The 19928-nt window shown below is 40.1% G+C and overlaps 1 protein-coding gene across 2 annotated transcripts in view; it reads left to right on the forward strand.

Annotated features, from left to right (window-relative positions):
* Window positions 1-19928, forward strand: part of SCAPER (S-phase cyclin A associated protein in the ER) — a 130413-nt gene that overhangs the window by 83772 nt on the left and 26713 nt on the right. For both annotated transcript variants that reach the window (XM_088172345.1, XM_014879164.2), the window contains exons 25-27: window positions 5038-5161; window positions 10797-11026; window positions 14626-14781. In XM_088172345.1, the coding sequence (XP_088028471.1) occupies window positions 5038-5161; window positions 10797-11026; window positions 14626-14781 (510 nt within the window). The remainder of the gene's footprint in view (window positions 1-5037; window positions 5162-10796; window positions 11027-14625; window positions 14782-19928) is intronic.

A 19928-nucleotide genomic window follows, 5' to 3' on the forward strand; every position in this document is an offset into this window, starting at 1 on the left:
CAGCTCAACTGTTGAGAGCAAGCAATAGTTCCAGAGGGTGGGACTTTCTGTGAGCAGTTTGAACCAGGCACAAACCATATTCCTGGGTATTGGTATGGTCCCACTGAAAGAATATAAGAAATTTTTCACATACAGTGTTCGAGGGGGGTTCAAAACCAAGGGCAGTCATGGAATATATTTAATTTTTTAAATGAGGAAGAAAATTCAGATCACATTTCTCATGTAATGTTGAAACAAGTTTGAAGCTACTTTTCTTTCTTTTGTGCAAATGTCATTTACATCCTGATTTCTTGAACTTTGAATCAGTGAAGCAGCAGTTTTCTCTGTTCAAAGACAAAGCAAAGCCCTGTGGAGAGAAGTTGAATGAAGACCTTTCATGAATTGCCCTCCAGTCTTCCCCCAGCCAAATATGCTTTGCTAAAGGACACTACTGAACTTCAAATTGTTTGTGGGTTCTTGCAGTGTTTAACCATTTGTACTCATCTTAAATTGGGAATTTGTCTGTTGCTTTGTGATGAGGATAAGCTATTTACAAGTAGGTGAGGAGATTACATGGGCTATTATCTACATCTCTCTTTCCCCAAAATCCTGGCTGTGTGGTGCAGCTCAGAACTTTAATCCCGTGTCTACAAGATAAAGCTTTATTATCAGAAGATTTAACAATATGCCTGTTGTTTTGGACCACTGTCCAGCTCAGTAGTCAGAGCAGCAGGATGGGAAATGCTGTGAGGACGAGGTGACATTTAGGAGACAGATGATACATTTGCTGTTGGGGCAATTTTACTCCCTGTCAAATAAATCACTGGAAAAGGGAAAGAGAACGCAGTAGGTTATAACAAGTTTTCTTTTTGGTGTTAACATAAAAATTAATGTCTAACCATACTATTTCTCAAAGCAACATTTTGTAGTTTTCTAGAATTTGTCCACTTCTCCACAAAACAAGACACAGGCAGCAGAATTTGTGAAGGTTGCAGAGCCCTGTGATATTCTTCCATTTGAACAGAAAAGCAGATGGGAGCTGCACAGCAGAGCAAGGCAGTGCCTTCAGCTGAAGAGCAGGAGAGGAGTCTCATCCCCTGGGCTGCCTTGCAATGTGCAGCTCATTTACCATGACATGTTGGTAACAAACCTGCTAACAAACGAGGCTTGTAGGGTCTGTTGAATGAACATTTGGGAAATGCTTTGACTTCTTTGAGTGATGAGTATTTTAGAAGAGAAATCGGCAGTAGTTGTTTAAGGAGCAAAGCTGGACTTTTGCTACAAGTTAAGATGGGATTGAAGTTAAGTTTAATGTATCTTCTGTTTTCATACAGTTTATTGCATCATTTATTTAAAGGAAATATTATTAGGGTAAAAAAACTCACACCATAACTACATACATAAAAAGAAGAAATTATTGCCCTTATAATATTTTGGATAGCATTGATACAAATGACATCTTTCAGGAAGAACCATTTTGAACTGAGAGCTGGTTTTATAGCTTGTTCTCTGTAATTTTTATTTGGGTTTAGGAGCATACACTTCTTAAGCTCCAGTGTTGCTGTTCATGCAGTTTTATTGTTGTTTCAGTCCATACTCTTTCCTTGATGGTTCCTTACTCATTCCAATCTGCAACCATTCTGTGCAGCATTTTCAGTAAAATTTCACCTCCCACTTCTTTGCAAGTCAGCAGGTAATTACCAATACTGATCCCCTTCCCCATCAGACTGCTGCATAATATTCAAACTGGTTAAAAATGAGCAGTCTTCTACTGAATTAACACATCCTAGATTGGATAGTGTTTAGTTTTGTATTATTGCACTGCCAAATGGAGCTTTTAGGGTTATTCATTGATAATCAAAGTGCATTCATTTGTAACATCAGGAGTTGTAAGAATAGGGAAAAGCTTTACACTTGAAACAGTGAATTGTTGTATGTTGATGATGCCCTGGTTTTTGTAAAGCAAACATTGAGTTCTTGCCTCTGTGTCCTGGTGCAGGATCATGGATTTATTTTCCATGGTTGCATACTGTTAATGCCTCAGTATTTTTTGTATAAGTCAGAGTTTGTCCACTTGTTTTTATCAGGCAAATTGAGGAAATGAAGATGAGCTAACATTAAAAAAAAATCACGTGCAGATATATAAACTATTGAGATCTAGCTTGATGAAAACGAATCCTCTTCTCCTCCTCCCTACTCATGTAAAATAAGCATAATGTACAGATGCGTATTTTTGTCTCGTTTAAAGACAGATTTCTTTTTTGGGTCCAAGCTTGTGCACCATAAGGAGGTTTTTATAATTGGATTTACCCTGGAGGAAAGCCTTGCAGCCTGGCTGTGGGGTGGAGTGAAGGTGCTGGGGCCAGAGCTGGAAATCTGATTTGTGGGTGTGATACAAAGTTTAGAGCACATTGGTGATCAATAACCAGCTGCTTTGCAGCTCCTCCTGCTTCAGCCCTTCAGCTGCCTGGGAGTCTCTGGACATTACACCTTTGGAATTCTGAACTGTTCTTTTCTTCCAAAAGGGAAGAGAATGGTGGGAAATGCATTGGGTTTTTCATCCCAGCGAGGGGAAGGTGTGCTTAAATCAAGTTATGGCTTTGCCTCGCTGGTCTCGTGGCCTCGTGCAGAAATGGTGACAGTTGACAGCTGTTGTTCTCTTAATAAGATTAAAGCAAAGAAATTAGTTGTGCTGTCTCTAATCTGCCATTTAACACTGCCAACCACCTGGGGACACTTCTGTGCTGACACTCCTGGTGCTGGATTGCAGTCAGGCCGTGGAGCCCAGGCACAGCCGTGATCAGAATGTGTTCAGACGAGCTGCTGTTAGCAAGCTTATGGTATCAATTAAATGAAGCCTCTTTATTGTTGTGAAAAATTCATTTGACATCCATTTGCTTCCAGCACCTTTTCAAAAGCATTATCAGAGTGTCTGGAAGCACCAGCACTCTTTGTGACGTGAGGTTCACTTGGGAAATGCAAAAGCGTGATGCATTCTTACACTGGAATTTGGTCTTTAGATAAAGTGGGAAGTTTTTGTGTTTTCAAGTGCAAAATAAATGATCCTCTTAGGAGTTAGGAGTCCCATATATCAAAAAGCAGTTATTGCAGTGAATTAACTAAATCACCTCAGGACTCTGAAATGTTGTCAGAATTAACCTACAAGTTCATATTTGACACTTTGGATGAATTATAATGTTTATATTTAAATAGAATTGATCTTTATTTTAGAATAGCTGATAAAATGACAGAAGCTGATTTAAAGCATCTTCTCAACAGAAAATAAGAGACTACCAATACAGTTTCTTCTCTCTCCCCCTCTAAACATACCTACACGAGGAAAGAATCTTCATGAAAAGTAGAAGGAGGTGCCTAATGAAAATATTTTTCAGCATTACTGAGAGAAGGGAACTAAACCCCATTATATAATCAGGAGAGGAAGAGAGAGGAGTGTTGCAAGACAGATTTGTACAAATGCTGCTTCAATTATCTCTAGCTGTTTATTCTTGTAGGGTAAAAATTAGGTGAGCTAGATGAAAATGAACCTGCTTTGGTCAATTAGTAATTATTTAATATTGTTTTCATGTCATGCAGATTGATTTAATTAGGCACTAGAGTAAAATTAATTACTAGTAGAGATGAATTAATATAACTGGTGATATGGTGATACTCAGAAAAGGAGGGAAAGTATAAATGTTCATTCACTTCTATTCTAAATTCTCCAGCTGAAGAGAGGACAATCCAGTCATACAAATGAAAAAATTTTCCTCCACTTTTTCTGGCCTCTGAGCATTTCCAGCTTTCCTTTGCTTGACAAATACAATCTATGTATGTGTGTATGTGTGTATGTGAGAGGCTTCCAGTTCAGCTTTGAGGAGCCAGGCTAAAGGACCAGATGCCTCAGCAATGAGCCCAGCATCAGTAAAGCCACAGTCCTTATTGTGTAAATAGTTTTGTTGTTCCAAAAAGTATTTTAGGAGAAAGATAAAGGGTAAAACTCAGCTCCAGAAGTATGTTGAATTAGTCTTCAGCTTGTTCTGTTAAATTCCAGCTTTGATGATTTCGGTGCAGTAACTTAGTGTTTGTTGCAGTCCCACTTTTGTGTGACCTTTCAACAGTGCTCATAATTTATTTTCTTCTTTGGAGCTTATTTGAACTTAGTCACATTTTTTCACATGTCGAGAAAAACTCAACAAAGTAAAAGTTCTTTTTATTTTGGTTTACTTTAGAGAAGCAGCTTGACTGTCTAGCCATCTGTATTTATTATTGGATGTATTTATGATGCATTTGTGTTGTGTGTGTGTTTGTGAAGTAACAGTGATGGCTTTTGCAGTAAGCAAAGCTGGGGAAACAAACTTTTTGTTGATTCTGGAGTAGGGTTTTCTTTGGTAAGATTGATCTTCTCTGTGAGAATATTCTCCAGGACTGGTCCCAGCTTCCCTGCAAGGCCTGTCTGGAGGAGAACACTTGAATTGGAGCAGATGGAAATGGGTGCCCGTGGTGCAGGGAGCAGTTGTGCATGTGCCTGCATTTAGTGTTGCTCCCATTGCAAAGCTGTCCCCTCTCCCCCAGCACAGCTGGAGCTGCAGAGCAGCACTGCAGGCTCTGTGAGGAGAGGGGCAATGTGGCACCACAGCTTCTGGTGCCTGCTGCCCCTGCCCTGTTCCTTGTGCAGGTCACAGACCCTGCCCTGCTCTCCTGGGAATTCTCTCAGGGCTTGGGGGTCCTGCCAGGAAAGAGTTCAGTGTGTGCTGTAGCTGTAAGCCCCACACAGAGAGTGTTACCTGTCCAGGTGATAGAATTGCCTGGTACTCTGTATCAGTTTTGGATACAGCAGAGTCCAGAACACAGAGTGTGTGGCTTCTCATCAGCACTGCTTTACTGTTTTGAAGTTACTTAATTGATTTCATGTAAGTTATCAGTTCTGTTTGGAATCCTGAGTTAAAGAAAATGAATGTGAATTCCTGCAAGCTTGTTTTTTGATGTGCTGCCATTTATTTGCTTTTAATTTACTGAAGAAAGTAAAATTCTAATTTTTCTTCCCTTTTGACTTTTTAGGTCACTGTGCAGTACAGTAAATGTTTACAGTCTCACCTGCAGCAACTGCATAGAAAACTGCACCTATGTTCTCTTTAGTAATAAGATCACTTTTCTGATGGACCTGTTGATACACCAGTTTACGGTAGGTAAAATAACTTCTTTAATTTTGAAATTTTTTTGTGTGCTCCACAAACATGTTAAAGTGTTTAGAGTATAAGAACACCTGGAGGTAGATAAGAATAAAGGCATGAAAGAATAGAATTCATTTGTTGTTTGTATTTGGTGGCTGTATCTATATACTATATACCATATTATATACTATACTATATCTATATACTCTGCAGAAATCGATGTATTTGCTTTTGCTAATAACTTCTGCAAAAACACGTGTTCCAGGAACCCTGTGACTGGATATTATTCTATCTTTTTCTGAGGTTGTTTTCTTCAAAATTTACCCTATGGGAATATTTAAAGTATAGACTATAATGAGTTGTCTCTGTGTGTTTGATTCTTACTTGTTTCAGTGTCAGGAATCTAAGTCAGGTCAATACATTGCCAGAGTCTGATTTGCTGAAGTGCTTAAATAGAACTCTTTAGCAATGAAAGTTTTAATTTTCCAATGTTTCATTTAATTTGAAATGTCATTAAATATTTTATTTGAAAACTCATTTTTAATTCATAGTGCCCTGCTCATCATAAGATATTTAGTCCTGGTTTTTTACTTATAAATTGTGTGTATGTATTTTCATGAGCCAAGCAGTTTGTTAATTGAAAAGTTATGTACATACTTTTAATAATTTAAGTGGTGCTGTTAGAATCAACAAGCCCTAGGACTGTAGATGAACACTTGAGGAGGAGAGTCCGAGTTGTGAGACACAAAGAAAGCCCGAGCTGTGCTGTGCTGTGAGCAGCTGCAGATGTCTCTGAGAGGATGGCAGCTCTTAGCTGGCAGTGTCCCTGAAAGGTGTGCTGGGGAATTGTCCTGGGAGTGTCCTGCAGCCCTGAGCAGGCTGGCTGCTGCCACAGCCCTGCCCTGCTGTGCTGCACGAGGGCTGCCATTTCCTGCAGGAGCACACAGGGCATTTCTCAGGCAGAGCTGGCCACCTAGAGCTCACAGATGCTGCAGAAGGAAAATTTACTGCACTTAGAGCTCTTCTCAGGCTGTTGCCAAATCCTACCCTGGAATTGCAGCACAACTGTAATTAAAGCTTAATGTTTCCCATGATCCACAGTGGACTTTTCTTTGCTGTACAGAAAGTCTCTTATATTCTCTTCATGCAGAATTGGCCCTTAAACTGAGATATCTTCAGAGTTCCATGAAGTGCATATTTGAGTACAAAACCCAAAAACAGTGCTGCTTTTCTAACCCTGATTTTTCTCTCTTGAAAATATAATAAATCAGATCAAGTTTGAATTTTTCTTTTTTTTACCAAGAAAAAAAAAAAAGAGTACAAACTGAGAGCAGCTCTGAATACCAAAACACTAAAATATACCCCCAGAGACTATTAACTGCTTCCACTTTTCCTGGTTGGATGAGCTGTGTGATGCAGCCTTTGCCCATGTCATTTGTATTTCCATTTACTGTTGGAAAATAAAGCACAAAGTAATACTAAGAGTAATAAATGAGAATGTATATTTGCAAGGTTTTAACAAATTATTAAACAAGTACACCAATATTTGCTGAACACAGAAACAGTACTGTTTGAGAAGCATTTCAATATAATCTTGAATACATCCAGTATGAACCTTATTTCCAACCAGTTTCATGTGGATTTAGCTTTGCTTTGGGTTTTTTTTTTCTTGTGTGTGACACCCAGCCTGTCCAGGTTAATAGTTTGAAGTGTCCTGTTTCAACCTTTCTTTACCTCCTGCCTGAAGGGACCAGTAGGAAACCTTCTGTAGCCTGACTTAGCCTGTCACCTTCCTCAGCCTCCTTAGCTCAGGTAATGCCTAAATCAGTGTCTGCTGAGGACAGCAGGGCTGTTTCCTGATTTCCATGATTAATGGCTCAAACCTGCCCACCTACATTCATATAGGTCTTGTGCTAGCTTTATTTACTGCTGGCTCTGCTCTTCTTTGTCTACTGTAGCCAGAAGATAGCTGCAGAATAATTTTCTAATTGTCTGTTTTGCCAACAAAAGCAAGTAATTAATGGAGCTCTAAGTATGTTTCATATTTTGGGGGTTTTATTTCCAGTCAAATGGCAGCTGTCATGTACTTACCCAAAGATATCTGAGAAACCATACACCTAAACCATACCTGTCTGTGTGATGTCATGACAGATCACTGTGATGGTTTTTTAAGGTAACCTTTCAATGCATAGTATATGAAAATTCTAAGTAAGACATCATTAGTGAATGTGCAATGAACATTAGGTAAAGTAGCCATCAAACAAATGTAGAGATCAAAATCCAGTTGTTGTTTAATTTTTTCTTCTCCAAAATACAGTGCTTAAATTTGGACATATTTTAGGTAAGTGGCCTATGAAATTTTACTGGGTTTAAGTTAATCTGGCTGTCTAGGCACAGGAAAGTAATTTTTCTCCTCCACTTCTTGCCTGGAATGTGCTGCCATTTAATTTGGGCTCTTCAGAAAGACAGTATGCATCCCTTTGCAGTTTCTTCACCATTTGTGGTCGATTTTTTAAATCTTCTGTGCTGCATCAAATAAGGCAGCTCCATGTTAGCACTGATGATGACAGGAGCTGTGGAATCCAAGGCACATCTGTGCTGCTGGGCTCTTCTAGTCCATTTTGAAATTCCATCTGTCTGCAGGGGGTTCAGCTGTGTGGCACTGACAATTCCTCAGGCCCTAATAACAAGCCCATGTGGGGAGTAGTAAATCCTGAAAGCAGGGCTGGACTAGAAGAGGTAATGACATGCTGAAGTGTTTAGGGGTAGGGAATTTAAAATTGAAACCTTCACCTGCACCATCTCAAGCCCATGCACTTCCTAAGCCATTTCCATTTCTTTGGTTCACTAGTTGCTACATGACTTCCTACTGAAACTTCTGAGATGTATTTTTCAGAATATTTTTGAGGCAAACCCAATGGCTACACATGCAGAAAGCACAAAATCACTATTAGTAATGGGAGAATGATCTGAAATAATTAACCAAATGAAGAGAAACTTTCTGCTTCTAAAAGTCTGAAGACTTTCCTTTTAGGTTTACCAACTCTGCATTTAAAATTCTTCATGGCTGTGGAGGACTATGCCTTTTATGAAATCAAAATATGAATGAGTTGTCAGTGCTGGACCTCTGTGTTGCTAACTGGAAATTGTTTGGTGTTTTTTGTTGGCACAGCAGGAGAACATGCTCTGATCTGCAGAGGTATTTTGGTGACATGAGTCAGAAGAGAGGAGCATTTTCTGCTATATTAAATGTGTGCCTAAGTGCTTTACTGGATTGGGGCCATATTGTGCAGCATCTTACAGGATTAAGCCCAAGATGCTGGGCAGAGCTGAAGAGCTTATGGCAGCTCTGCACAAGCATGGGAACCCCTGCACAGGGGGAATTCTCTAAGGAATAACTTATCACTTGGATGGAGACTGCCCCAGAGCTGAGAGTCAGCTCACCAGAGTGTTCCAGTTCAGAAACCAACTTAAAGAAGGGAGGAGTCTTGATTAGGCCCAGCAAAATCAGCCATCAGAAAAGCTAAAATGGCACTGAGATGTTGGATGGGTCAGATATTTGGACAATGGTTACATATTTCCTGATTTTCCATTGTGATTTTAAAGTGTTTTTTACCAATTACTCAAGAAATCAGTTCAAGTGTGTAATCACACCTGTAGATTTGTGTCATATAAACTGTTAGACCTCAGGAATGTGGAATGTTGTTACATTTACCCATCCAAAGCCCATGTTCAATGTATTTTCTCTCAATATCATTAACTCCTTGTGTAATCAACACAAAGAAACCAGAGCTTGAAAGCTTTCATAATGACACCATTAAATCTTAAGATTTCTTACCCCTTGCTTGATATAATCATCAACAAGCAAGCACCCCAATTAATTTTGCTTCTGCAAGCACACTAATTCATTCTGAGTATAAATCTCAACACATTTTCACACTCTCCCATTAATTACTTCTTCAGTAAAAGAGCTGATCTGTTATCACTCATTTGAGTTAGTATAAAAGGAAAATCTTGAAGGAATTAAGTTCAAATTTACCCATTTTCTGTCAAGCAGTATTTCTATCTCTGTTGTTTTCTCCTATCTCTCGTTTGACATAACACTGTGTAAAAATCCACATTTATTTTCATTTTATATTAATCAGCCCACACATGTTTTCCCAAATAATTGAACATGAAAACTAAACTCTGCAAGAAATGACTCTAGTAAGTGCCAGATCTATTTATTTTACAAATTAGGAAGAGCAGTTTTATTTGGAAGCATGAAAAGCTTTTGTAGCTAAGGACTATATACTAGACTACCTTTTTCTCCTATTTACATTGAACTGGAAGACAAAAACAGACATTATCCACTCATAGTACTGTTCATTACAGCAAACCAAAGGCTCTGCTGCAACATAGTATTAAATCTTTTAAGAAATAGCACATATAATTTTTTTATCTAAGGTGAAAAGAAGCAGTAAATAGCATTTGCTGGCAATTTTGAAACTTAATGTTCTGAGCACAAAGTGGCCACATTGAAGTTGATTTACACATTGCAAAGCTCAATCCTTCTGTTTCACTGAGCAATTGGTATCATTAGGCATGAATTATTTTAGTCAACAAATGTTACTGGAGCAACCTAGTATTGTTCTTCCTATTGAACTTGAATAAGCAGCTAAAGGCTTCTCACTTGCTGTCTTGGCTCAGCACCAGGAACAGACCATTACAATGAGTTTAAAGTACCAGCACAAGGCTCAGAGCTAATGAATAATAAAGAAATGTGCATGTTGTTCTTTGTCACCAAGTGTTACCAAATCCCTCCTGATACCTATACGAGCAGCAATGCTTTTCTCTGGCCTTGCCTGCACATACTGAGTGTAAATGAATTTAACCTGGAAGGAAAATGCCATTTCAGGTAGTATTGATCCCCACTGCCTGTGGCAGAGCAGAGGCTCCACAGAGGGATGTGGGGTTTGGCCCAGCAGCATCAGCCATGGGGATGTTCCAGCAGCCCTGACTGCTGCCAGTGTCTGCCTCGAGCACTGCAGGACTTCACACACACTCCACTTACTGTTTGATTGGAATAGGGCAGGATTTCAGCTGGATAAATCACCTTGGACTGCAGAAATGGAAACATTAAATGAATTTTTAAAAATTTATACTCTCCATGAGGATTTCCTTCCAGATCTGTAGCCTGCATATAGATTTGTCTTCAGATTTACATGTTGTACAGCTCAACTTCACCTTTTTAGGAATGGGCTCCAGTTAAATGATGTAGAAAAATGAGATTCCTCTGAGGTCTGATCAGAGAGAACTGGGTGTTGTGCTTCTGACATGATGGGCAAGTGGGTGACCTCTGATGGACAAATGCAGTGGTCACTGGTGATGTTGTATGCATAAGAACACAATCATACTAATGGCATACTCTGCTGCTGTCAGGCCTCCTTGGCTCGCAGATGCTGCATTCTTTTGACTGGATTTATCCAGCTTGGATTATTTGCTTTACCTTATCTTGTACCTGAAATGGTTTGATGTCCCTCAGCACTGCTAGAATGTTACTTTGTTATTACTTTTGGTGTAGGCCTATGAAAATTTGTAAATGTTTCTCTACAGACTTTAGTTGGTTTTACTGATTCCTGGTTGTGTTTTTTTCTCTTGACCTAGGTTAGTGTTCCAGATGACCATAATGCTACTGCAGGCAGAAGTGTAAATAAGCAGGTATTTGAAGGTTTAACAACAGGACTTCTGAGGGTGACTGCTGTGATTTTCAGATGTCTCATCTCCAGCTTCCCAGATGGCAACAACCACTCTACTGCACTGAAGATATTACAGGAAGTGAAGAGTAAATCCTCACAAATGGAAGCCTTCAGCAGCAGAGTCCAAGACCTAATCAGGTTTAAAAAAAGATAATGAAACTTTTCTAAGTATTCCTTATGAGAGAGAAAGCAAATTGCACTGATTTAAGACAGGAACAAACAGCTTTAACCTTAATGCAGTGAGAGTAGTTTGTGTGGGTAGTCCAGAAGACTATCGAAATACTATATTCTCAATCAAAAATGTTCTTCAAAAAACTGCAGGCAAAGAAATACAGAAACCCAAGATTCTTTTCTTTTTGGACTTGTTTTTGTGTCCTTTCCATTAATTTTCTCTCCTGATTACCTAGGAGCCAGCTTCCATATATTTTCCTCTCAGTTCTCTGTGCCAACCGTGTGTGCCCATTGCCTGTGGTCTCTCATGTCATACCTGTATTCATATAAGCTTGTCATAAAATGCACATTTCCTATTACAAAAATCACCCACTCATTCCTAGAATCTGATCTTATCATGTAGCTGCATTTTATAGCTGAACCTAAATCTATTAGTACATACACAGTTAATATATATAAAACTAATATATATCCAGCAGTGTATTAGACTTGATAAAAGTATTTCGTTTCACTGGTAAACTATATCAATAGTTATCAATAAATTATCATATAAATAGTTACCCAGTGTGTCTTCAGCCCTCTGAAGAAATGAAATTCTTCTTTATATGCTGCTGAAAACATGTCACAGTGAGCCTTCAGACGTTCCAAAGTCTGGTATGATGCTGATGGAGACAAAGAGGACATCTGGAGGAGGAAAGCAAAACAAGTAGTTGTCATAGATACCAGTGACCTCTCAAACTTTGGTGTTCTCATGTAACTCTCCTTCTCCCCAAACAGGTTTTGATAGAGTGTGAAATTTCAGGATGTTGTATTCTGCCCACTTATGAATGGGAGGGTGGGAGGTCTGTGCTGAGCAGACATCTGACACTGACTGGGCCCAGCACAGGCAGACCCTCGAGATAAGGAGAGACAGGAGAATCCGAGCAGGTCCCTCACCTGAGGCACTTTAGGGGATCTGGTTATAAATGGGGAATGAAAGGCATGATGACAAGGTAATGGTGCAATTAGGAAAAAAAGAGAGAGGGCATTTTAAAGCAGTCAAAAACAGACAAATTCTGTCATTAATGAGAATCTTTCACCTCCAGGTCATTGTATCGTATGTCATGAGGAGTTGATTAAGTGAGAGTTTTGGGAAGATGGGGGAAGAAAGAGGAACGCTGACTTTTTTTTTCTATTTGGGACTATTCGACCTGATGCATAAACACCAATTATCTATGTGCTGTCTGGGTATCAAAAGGGTAGCCAGGTTATTTCAGCTGTGCTCCTGTGGGTGAAAAGAGATGGAGGCAATAGATTAGAGAGCTTTGACATTCCACTTGCCTGTGTGCTCAATTCCTCAAGGAAAGGAGTGCTCCATGCATCTTGCTGTTGTCTCCGGATGCCAGTGAAGAATAGTCCCAGCAGACTGAAAGCTCTCATCCATTTCCTCTCTGCCAGAAGAGCAGCTGCTCTGTGCCCAGGTGTGGGTGGAAAGGAGGGGGACAGTGGACACAGTTTGCAGGTGTCAGGCTGTAGAGATGCTGCTGGGGAAGAGAATGTTGATGGGAAAGGTTGTGCCTTTTTGTGAGCCACCATCTATCAGTATTAGCTCTGTTTTATTTAGTCCTTCCTCTCCCCTCCGATTTCTCGGAGCTGTTTCCAGCACTCAGCATTTCTCTGTGACTGTGATGTATCTAACACCCAGCTATGTTCCTGGAATTATTCCACTAATAAAAGCAGGAGAACTTGTTTATCACCTGTGTGATCAGGTGGGTTGCTTAGATCAAAATCTGCAAGAAACTTAATGCTAGTAACCTTTCACGTTGCTAAACAGAACAGACAAATTTACCTGCACAATGAGTGTGCAATTAATAACCTTTGTGCATCTTTAAGTGTTATTAACTGCTGTGCTTCAGCAGCTTTAAAAGTCTTCCGTGCAGCAGTTCGACTTCATGCTTTATATCCAATGTATTTTTATTCTTAATTCCTTCACTTCTTCCAAAAGCTTTGTGTCAGTAGGGTGGAAATTGGCAGAGGGCCTTGCTTCTAACCCTGAAGAGAAATCTGTCTTTGAGCAACAGCAGTGTCTGAAAAGGACAAGATTTTCTTCCCTAATGTCAAAATCCCCTGTTCTTTCAAAATCAGACTTTAGACATGTTGTGAGGGAATAGTTTTTCTCAATTAACAGTTGTGCTTTTATGAGAAGCATTATCTAATCAATAGTTTTATTTGCTAGAATCAATATTATTTAATAATGTTCCCTATTGAGTCAAGTTTGGGTAGTCTAGTCATGGTGTAAACCTAAAGGCAGTGGTGTTCCCCTCTCTCTCAAGGAGCCTCTGTTCTAAAATCCATCTCTGCCAAGTGCATTTGAGGAGCAGCTGGTGGGACAGTGACCTCGGGAGCAGGAGGGTTGGTGAAGGCAGTCAGGGTTGGAACAGTGGTCATTTGTTGATGTCTGAAGGCAATTGCTTCCCCATGTCTTTTAAGTGAGGTGGAGGCACAGGATAAAACAGCAGTTCTCCTGATTCTGACTTCGTAAGAGTGGAGGAAAACACGAAGAAAATGAGAGGGGAAAGAAAGAGAGGTGATTACACTGGGACCTGTGTCCACAAAGAGTTGATGTCACCTAAGTCAGCAGAACAGGGTGGTTGAGATGGGCTGAAGTCTGAGAAGCTGGATGGTTGTGGTAGAAAAGGAAAGTAGCTGAAGTGAGGTGACATGGAAAAAATGCATCTGTTCATGGTTTAAGTGGAGTTGATCAAAGTTTGAGAGAACCTGCTGGGGACAGAGGGATCTTGGTGAAGATCTCTCTGGGTGAGGAGCAGAATTTTTGGACATATGCTTCCAAGCTATTAGAAATTCAAAGAGGGAACTTCAGCAGTTGTGATCTGAGGGTCAGCAGTGATGGTCTGGTCAACCCTAATATTAAAAAAAGGAGTTTTCAGTTTAAAAAAAAAGTCACCACATGGTTTTCTATATATTGAATTTGAGTCTTGAAGAGGTTTTTTGATCCTGATCCTTCTGTACTCATGGTAGAATGTTGTTAATATTCTATTGGTCCCTGAGCTCTTGGATATGTATTTATAAGAGGGGAACAAAGCCCAGCAATTGGGCAGTGGTTGCTGTGATGTATGTATTGCTATAAAACATTATCTGGGTAACATCATTGTCTTCTTGAATTAGTGTGTTCTGCAGAGTTTACCTCTTCATACTAAAAAGAAATTGTGCTGTTGCAGAGCTATCAAGATTATTATAAATCATCTAACTATGGCAAAATTCCATTGTCCTTCTAGCAGTATGCTAAAATAAACATTTACACTCATCTTTCTTGTACAGTATAATACAAATTATCCTACAACTGACAGATCTTGTAACAAAAACTACTGATAGTCACAGAGAGCCAGATCTGAAGTCATTGTAATTGGACTTGTTTTACTGAACCCTTTCAGAAAGAGTATTTAAGTAATCACAGCCTGCTTTTTGAGTAGTTTGATAACTGAGAAGCAAAAATGACTTCTTTTGCAAAGTTACCAAAACTGTTGTGGAGCTAATTTTTGTAATACATTTTTTTCCTCTGTTTGTAGTTACGTGGTGAACATAGGCTTGGTGGACAAGCTGTGCTGCTGTTTCCTGTCTGTCCAAGGCCCTGTTGATGAGAACCCCAAAATAGCAAGTTTCCTGCAGAATGCCACAGCAGTGTTGCATGGGATTTGCCAGCTGTGTTTTGCTGTCAATGGAAGGTGAGTGCAGTGGCTCTGTTACCTCAAAACGTGCTGGGTGGGCAGTGCCCTCCTGCCCAGGCTGCCAGGCAGAGCTGGGGACAGCCAGGGACAGAAGCAGTGCTGGGGATTCCCTCTGCTCACCCTCTCACCCCCGAGCTGTAATGAGTTACCTGCACCCAGCTTGGTCCTTGTAAGTCATTTACCAGAATTGCAGACTTCACCTCCTTCACTCATCATTCCACACAGACTTCTGTCACTGATAGTTTTAAGTGTCCAGTCTCAACGACTTCAAGAGGCATTTTATTATCAGCTAAAATAAATTCTTGTTTGATTTGTTTCTATGATTTGTCTCTAGAGCAGCCTAACTCAGCTCTTGTTCTTTAAAATACCGCTACCAGTAAGGGAATTCTATTTTCCATAAAGAAAGCTATTACTAGATTTGTCAGGGAATTTTCTAATGCAAAATGCTTGTTGTTGTAACCTAACCAAGGTTGTGGGAAGTGTGCATGAGGTATGTGCCTGCCAGCAAATCTGGACTTCTGTGGTCTGCAGTGACACTCATGTGAGAGTGAAAATTTCAGAGCTTTGGGCTGCACTTACTAGAGCCTACCACACCATTACTGTTACACATTTCAGGAAAAATCAAGGCTGGCAGAACTTCACAATGCATTCCTGAAGGGTAAAATGATGCTAGGGTTGAAAAACTAGAGCTAATAAAACATAGGATAAGAAACAAAGCTGTAGGTAAGAGCTGTTGCTGGTAGCCAGGGACACAGACACATGGAAAAAGAACTGCAAGAAATATGAGCCCAAAGAGACCATCCCAACTTACTGAAATTTCCCTTTCTGAAAGCTGCCAACTTGGCATTTTAAATTCCAGCAGAGCACTGCCAGAAGTCAAATACTCACTAAATAAAATAATAAAAAAATCACCCCTCTGTTAGTGGAATAATAGTTCTAGCTCAGAGTGAGAAATACAATATTTGCAATTTCTGTAGCAGGCACACACTTCACCAACATATTCGAGATCTTTGCACCCCAAAATAGTACAGTACTGCACAAGTACATCCATCAAGAACATCTGCATTTTGTAGTACCAGAATAATTTGGAGGGGTTGAGTATTTTTCTTCACAGTTACACCAAGAAGTATCTGATCCTACCACCTCCATGAACAGCAGCGCTCTGGATTTTATCCAAAGGTGCTGGCTGGTCGTGATTTCCAGGTTAGATTGTTCATTTGAGCATGAAAAGAAATGAGAGGAATGAACCTGGAGATTTCAAAACTGTTGTCTTTCACTTTCAGATCAAAAGCTTTGATGTCACTGATTAGAAGGGCAGTTTAAATCACATGTCTTTCATCACCTGAGCCCACTGTCATTTAAGCAGTGAATGCAGAGTGTAATTCTGTCGTGTTACAGAAGTCCTCAGTTTTGGAGGTGATTTAAATGGAAAAAGGTACTGCCAAACACAGATTAAGGTGGCAGAAACAGAGCTCAGATTTATTGAATTCTTAAATATGTCACACTACAGTAATACATGACGTGTGATACCTGATCTGCAGCACAAAAGGCAGCCCCTCTGTGAGAAATACAGATGCCTCTTTCATTCCTGCTGAATGGTGGTGGAGGCAATGCAGCCTTTCCACTCAGCTTTTCTCATTCTCCAGCACCAAACCTGCCTGTTACAGCCCTCTGTCCATCCCAGTCACCAGCCCCTCTGATCAGCCAAGGGCTGAGCTTCTTACTGAGATTTGAGAAGCCCAGGAAGTATTTCAAGTGCTCTGACACTGTAGCATGAAAAGAAGTTTTGCTAAATTAATGGCAGGGTTTCACCATTGTTGCAAGAGCAATTTTGAAATGTTCTTTTCATATATCCTCCTATATAGGATGGTTCCAGGTTGGAAACTTCTTTATGCTCCTCGGTGGTAATTGGGGGATGAGGATATAAAATTAATCTGGTTTTTAGTAGAACTTTTTCAGGCTGTTGTCTGCCATATAGAAAGTTATCATTCCATATTAAATTCATGGGAGCACTTTCATAGAGTGGTCTCTGCTCTGTGTTCAGATCTCAGCACACAGCATTGAGTGGGAAGCTGACACAGGACAGTAAATGTTGGTTGGGGTGCCAGGACCACCTCAGGCTCAAAGCAGCCCAGCACAACAGGGAAACCCTGGGTGAGCTGGGGGATCCTTGTCCTGTGCCTTCACCAGGTTGTTTGGAGCTGTACTGCAACTGGAATCTGCCTGTCTCCAGAGGCCAGCAGTTCTTGTTTCAAACTCGGGTTTTAAACAGTTAAAAGATCCTGTTCTGTGGGTACAAAGTGTGTTGGGCCATTTCTGGAGCTCTGAGGTAGGAAGAGCTGCCAATCCAGACTTTCCTGCCTTCCTCAAAAGCACATCTCATAAAACTCCAAATTCAGCAGAGCATTTCTAAACCAAGCTCTGAATTGATACCCAGTGTGTATTTGGACAGGTACTTCATGGAAATAATTCTGTGGGCAGTGAGGAGATCTCAGTGGAGTCCTCTCTGCACGTACCTCTGCATCAGGCAAGCTGTCACAACAATCATGATTATTAGAGAATAGCCTCAAATTATTGGAGATATATATATATATAAATCAACATTATGTTTTAAATGAGGTCTATGGTTGATATAATGTAGATGGTAAAATTTTAAGACATGAATGAAGACAGTTCTTTTATTACTGTGGTAGACTTGTGGAAAAAAGTCCAAAATCATGGAGTTAGATACAGTAAAGTGTTACTAATGTAGAAACATAAATTGGAAGATTTTCAATTTTAAAATCATAAAATGTTATTGAAATAAGGGAATCTATTCTGAACATGTTATAAACATACCCTATTATAAGAGAGGGATTTTTTTTCCATTAATGATCAAGGTCTTTAAAAAAGGTTTAACTTTGATATTGATCTTACTTTTCAAATTATCATTTTTGATACTGGCTAATAAATGCTTGATTGATTCTTTTAATTGAAATTTTGCTGTGGATGGAATAGCACATTTTCCAAACACTGTGGAATACATATAAAAGTTCATTTGTTGAACACCATAATAACTTGGTACCCCCTTTCAAGCTTGTTTTGATACTTTTTGTCCTCTTCTCTCACAAAGTGAGAGTCATTGAGGCTGACTTGAGACCTCCAACTGGAAGTCTCATTTTTCTGATGTTATATTGCATCTATAGCTGACAGTGGAGGTGAGAGCTCCTTCTCCCTGATGAGTTAAAAGAAAAGGTGTATGAGAGCTGAAAACAGGGCATTGTCCCTTATAGTTTGTAGGGAGAAATCAGAAAATGCAGCATGTCTGAATATTGAGCTCTCTGCTGAGCAGATGAACCTGACATTTGATACTTAGGCTTGAAAACTGTGGCCCTGGTAATGCTTAACTGGTTTTTACTCACCATTAAGAGTAACAGTAGCCAGGATTGAAAACAGAGACATTTTTATTAACCTGAAATAAAGCAAAATATTAAATATGCTTTATATAGAATAACTGTGGGGCGTGTGGCCATATAGATCTCTTGAAATCTGTGTGGAATTGCAGATGTCCAGTAGCAATGTTGAAGATGACAGCCCTGTTTGCCAGAGTGTATCACTGTAAATGTGAGAGACACAAAGCCTATTTTGGGCCCTCAGGTCCTGACTACACATCTGGAATGTGCTTGGCTTGTACCCACAGGACAGAAAACAATGAGCAGGTTTGGAATGCAAGGAGCATTAATGAAGGCATGGCCAAACTGCCTCAGCTCAGCCTTCCCCAGGAGCAGGAGGGAGCACTGAGTGACACTCTCCATGGCAGCTCCTTCAGCAGCACAGCAAAGGTTTTGTTTATGTTCCTGTCTTCTCCTGCACTGCCCAGTGTTCATCAAGCCTAGATCCCCCTTTTTTTCCTTATTTCTCTCTGGACCTAAGGCTGCTGTCCTGGAGGTTTAGTTGTTGCTCTGTGGAGGGCTGGAGTTAATGCCTTGTTTCCCTTTTGCCCATGAGTATGAGTGAATAAACTCACACTAACACAGAGTTAATGCCTTGTTTCACTCTTGCCCATGAGTTTGAGTGAATAAACTCACACTAACACAGAGTTAATGCAAGGAGCAGGAGGAGACCAAGAGCAATACTGCAGTGGAAGAGTCAATCACAGAGGCAGAATGTTCTCCCCAGGAGCAGTGCAATGGAGAGCAGTAACACAGATACAAGGAGGATACTGCATTGTGCATAAGGGGAATATTGCAAATAATAGTCTGCCAAATTCTGTAGGTCCTTGGGACCACCAGCTGTTTAAAAATGTTGCTGTTTTCTCGATTTAAGAAATGCCTTGAAGCTTTCTCGTTAGCCCAGGCAAAGGCAGTGTCAGAGCAGTGCAGTAATTGGAGTGTTGCTGTTATTTCTCCAGGCAGTGGGGCATAGATAAGTGTGTGTCAGCAGCTGATGAAGCTGTGGGTTCCAGGCTGCAGTGGCAGAAAGCTGCAGAGGCAGGCTCTGACCCAGGGACACGGTGCCTGTCATGTCACACATCCACACGGAAGTGGGCTGGGCTGGGCTCAGTTTTATGACAGTAATTAAGATAATGTCTGTTTTGGCTGCTGGATGGTGAATCAGATGCAAGTCTGTCTGAACCTTGGTTTTGCTTCTCACCACTTCCAAGGGACAGCAGCTCCAGCAAGTGCTGTTAAACTAATTCCAACTTGTGTCTGAAATTACTGGAAGGTTTCACTTCATCACTTCTGTGCTGCACTGCAAGCCCTGCTGGACAGTGGGAATTGTAGCAAGGTCTGACAGGTGCTAAATACTTCTTCATTCTTCTTTTATTATCATTTTGCCTCTTTATTTTGACATCTCTTTCTAAATAAAATAATTCAGGAGCAAAAAGTACTGATGATAGTTTTTAAATCCTAATAATAAAAAACCCCAACAGATTATATTCTAAGCCTCTTAGAAACTCATGTTTCCATTTCACTCCATGTTTTTAATCAGGAGTATATATTTCAAATACACAAACATTATAATGTATACCCTTAGAGAGGCTTGTCTGCTTGTTAGCTCAGCCAGTTTTTAAAACAATATATTTTCAGATATAAACAGTTTGCTCATATTGAAGCTTGGAGAAATTGTAGTTTTATACTTGTTCTGCAGAGTATGCTGTCTCT

Source organism: Sturnus vulgaris, chromosome 13 (genome assembly GCF_052056855.1).
Source record: "Sturnus vulgaris isolate bStuVul1 chromosome 13, bStuVul1.hap1, whole genome shotgun sequence".
Lineage (NCBI taxonomy): Eukaryota > Metazoa > Chordata > Aves > Passeriformes > Sturnidae > Sturnus > Sturnus vulgaris.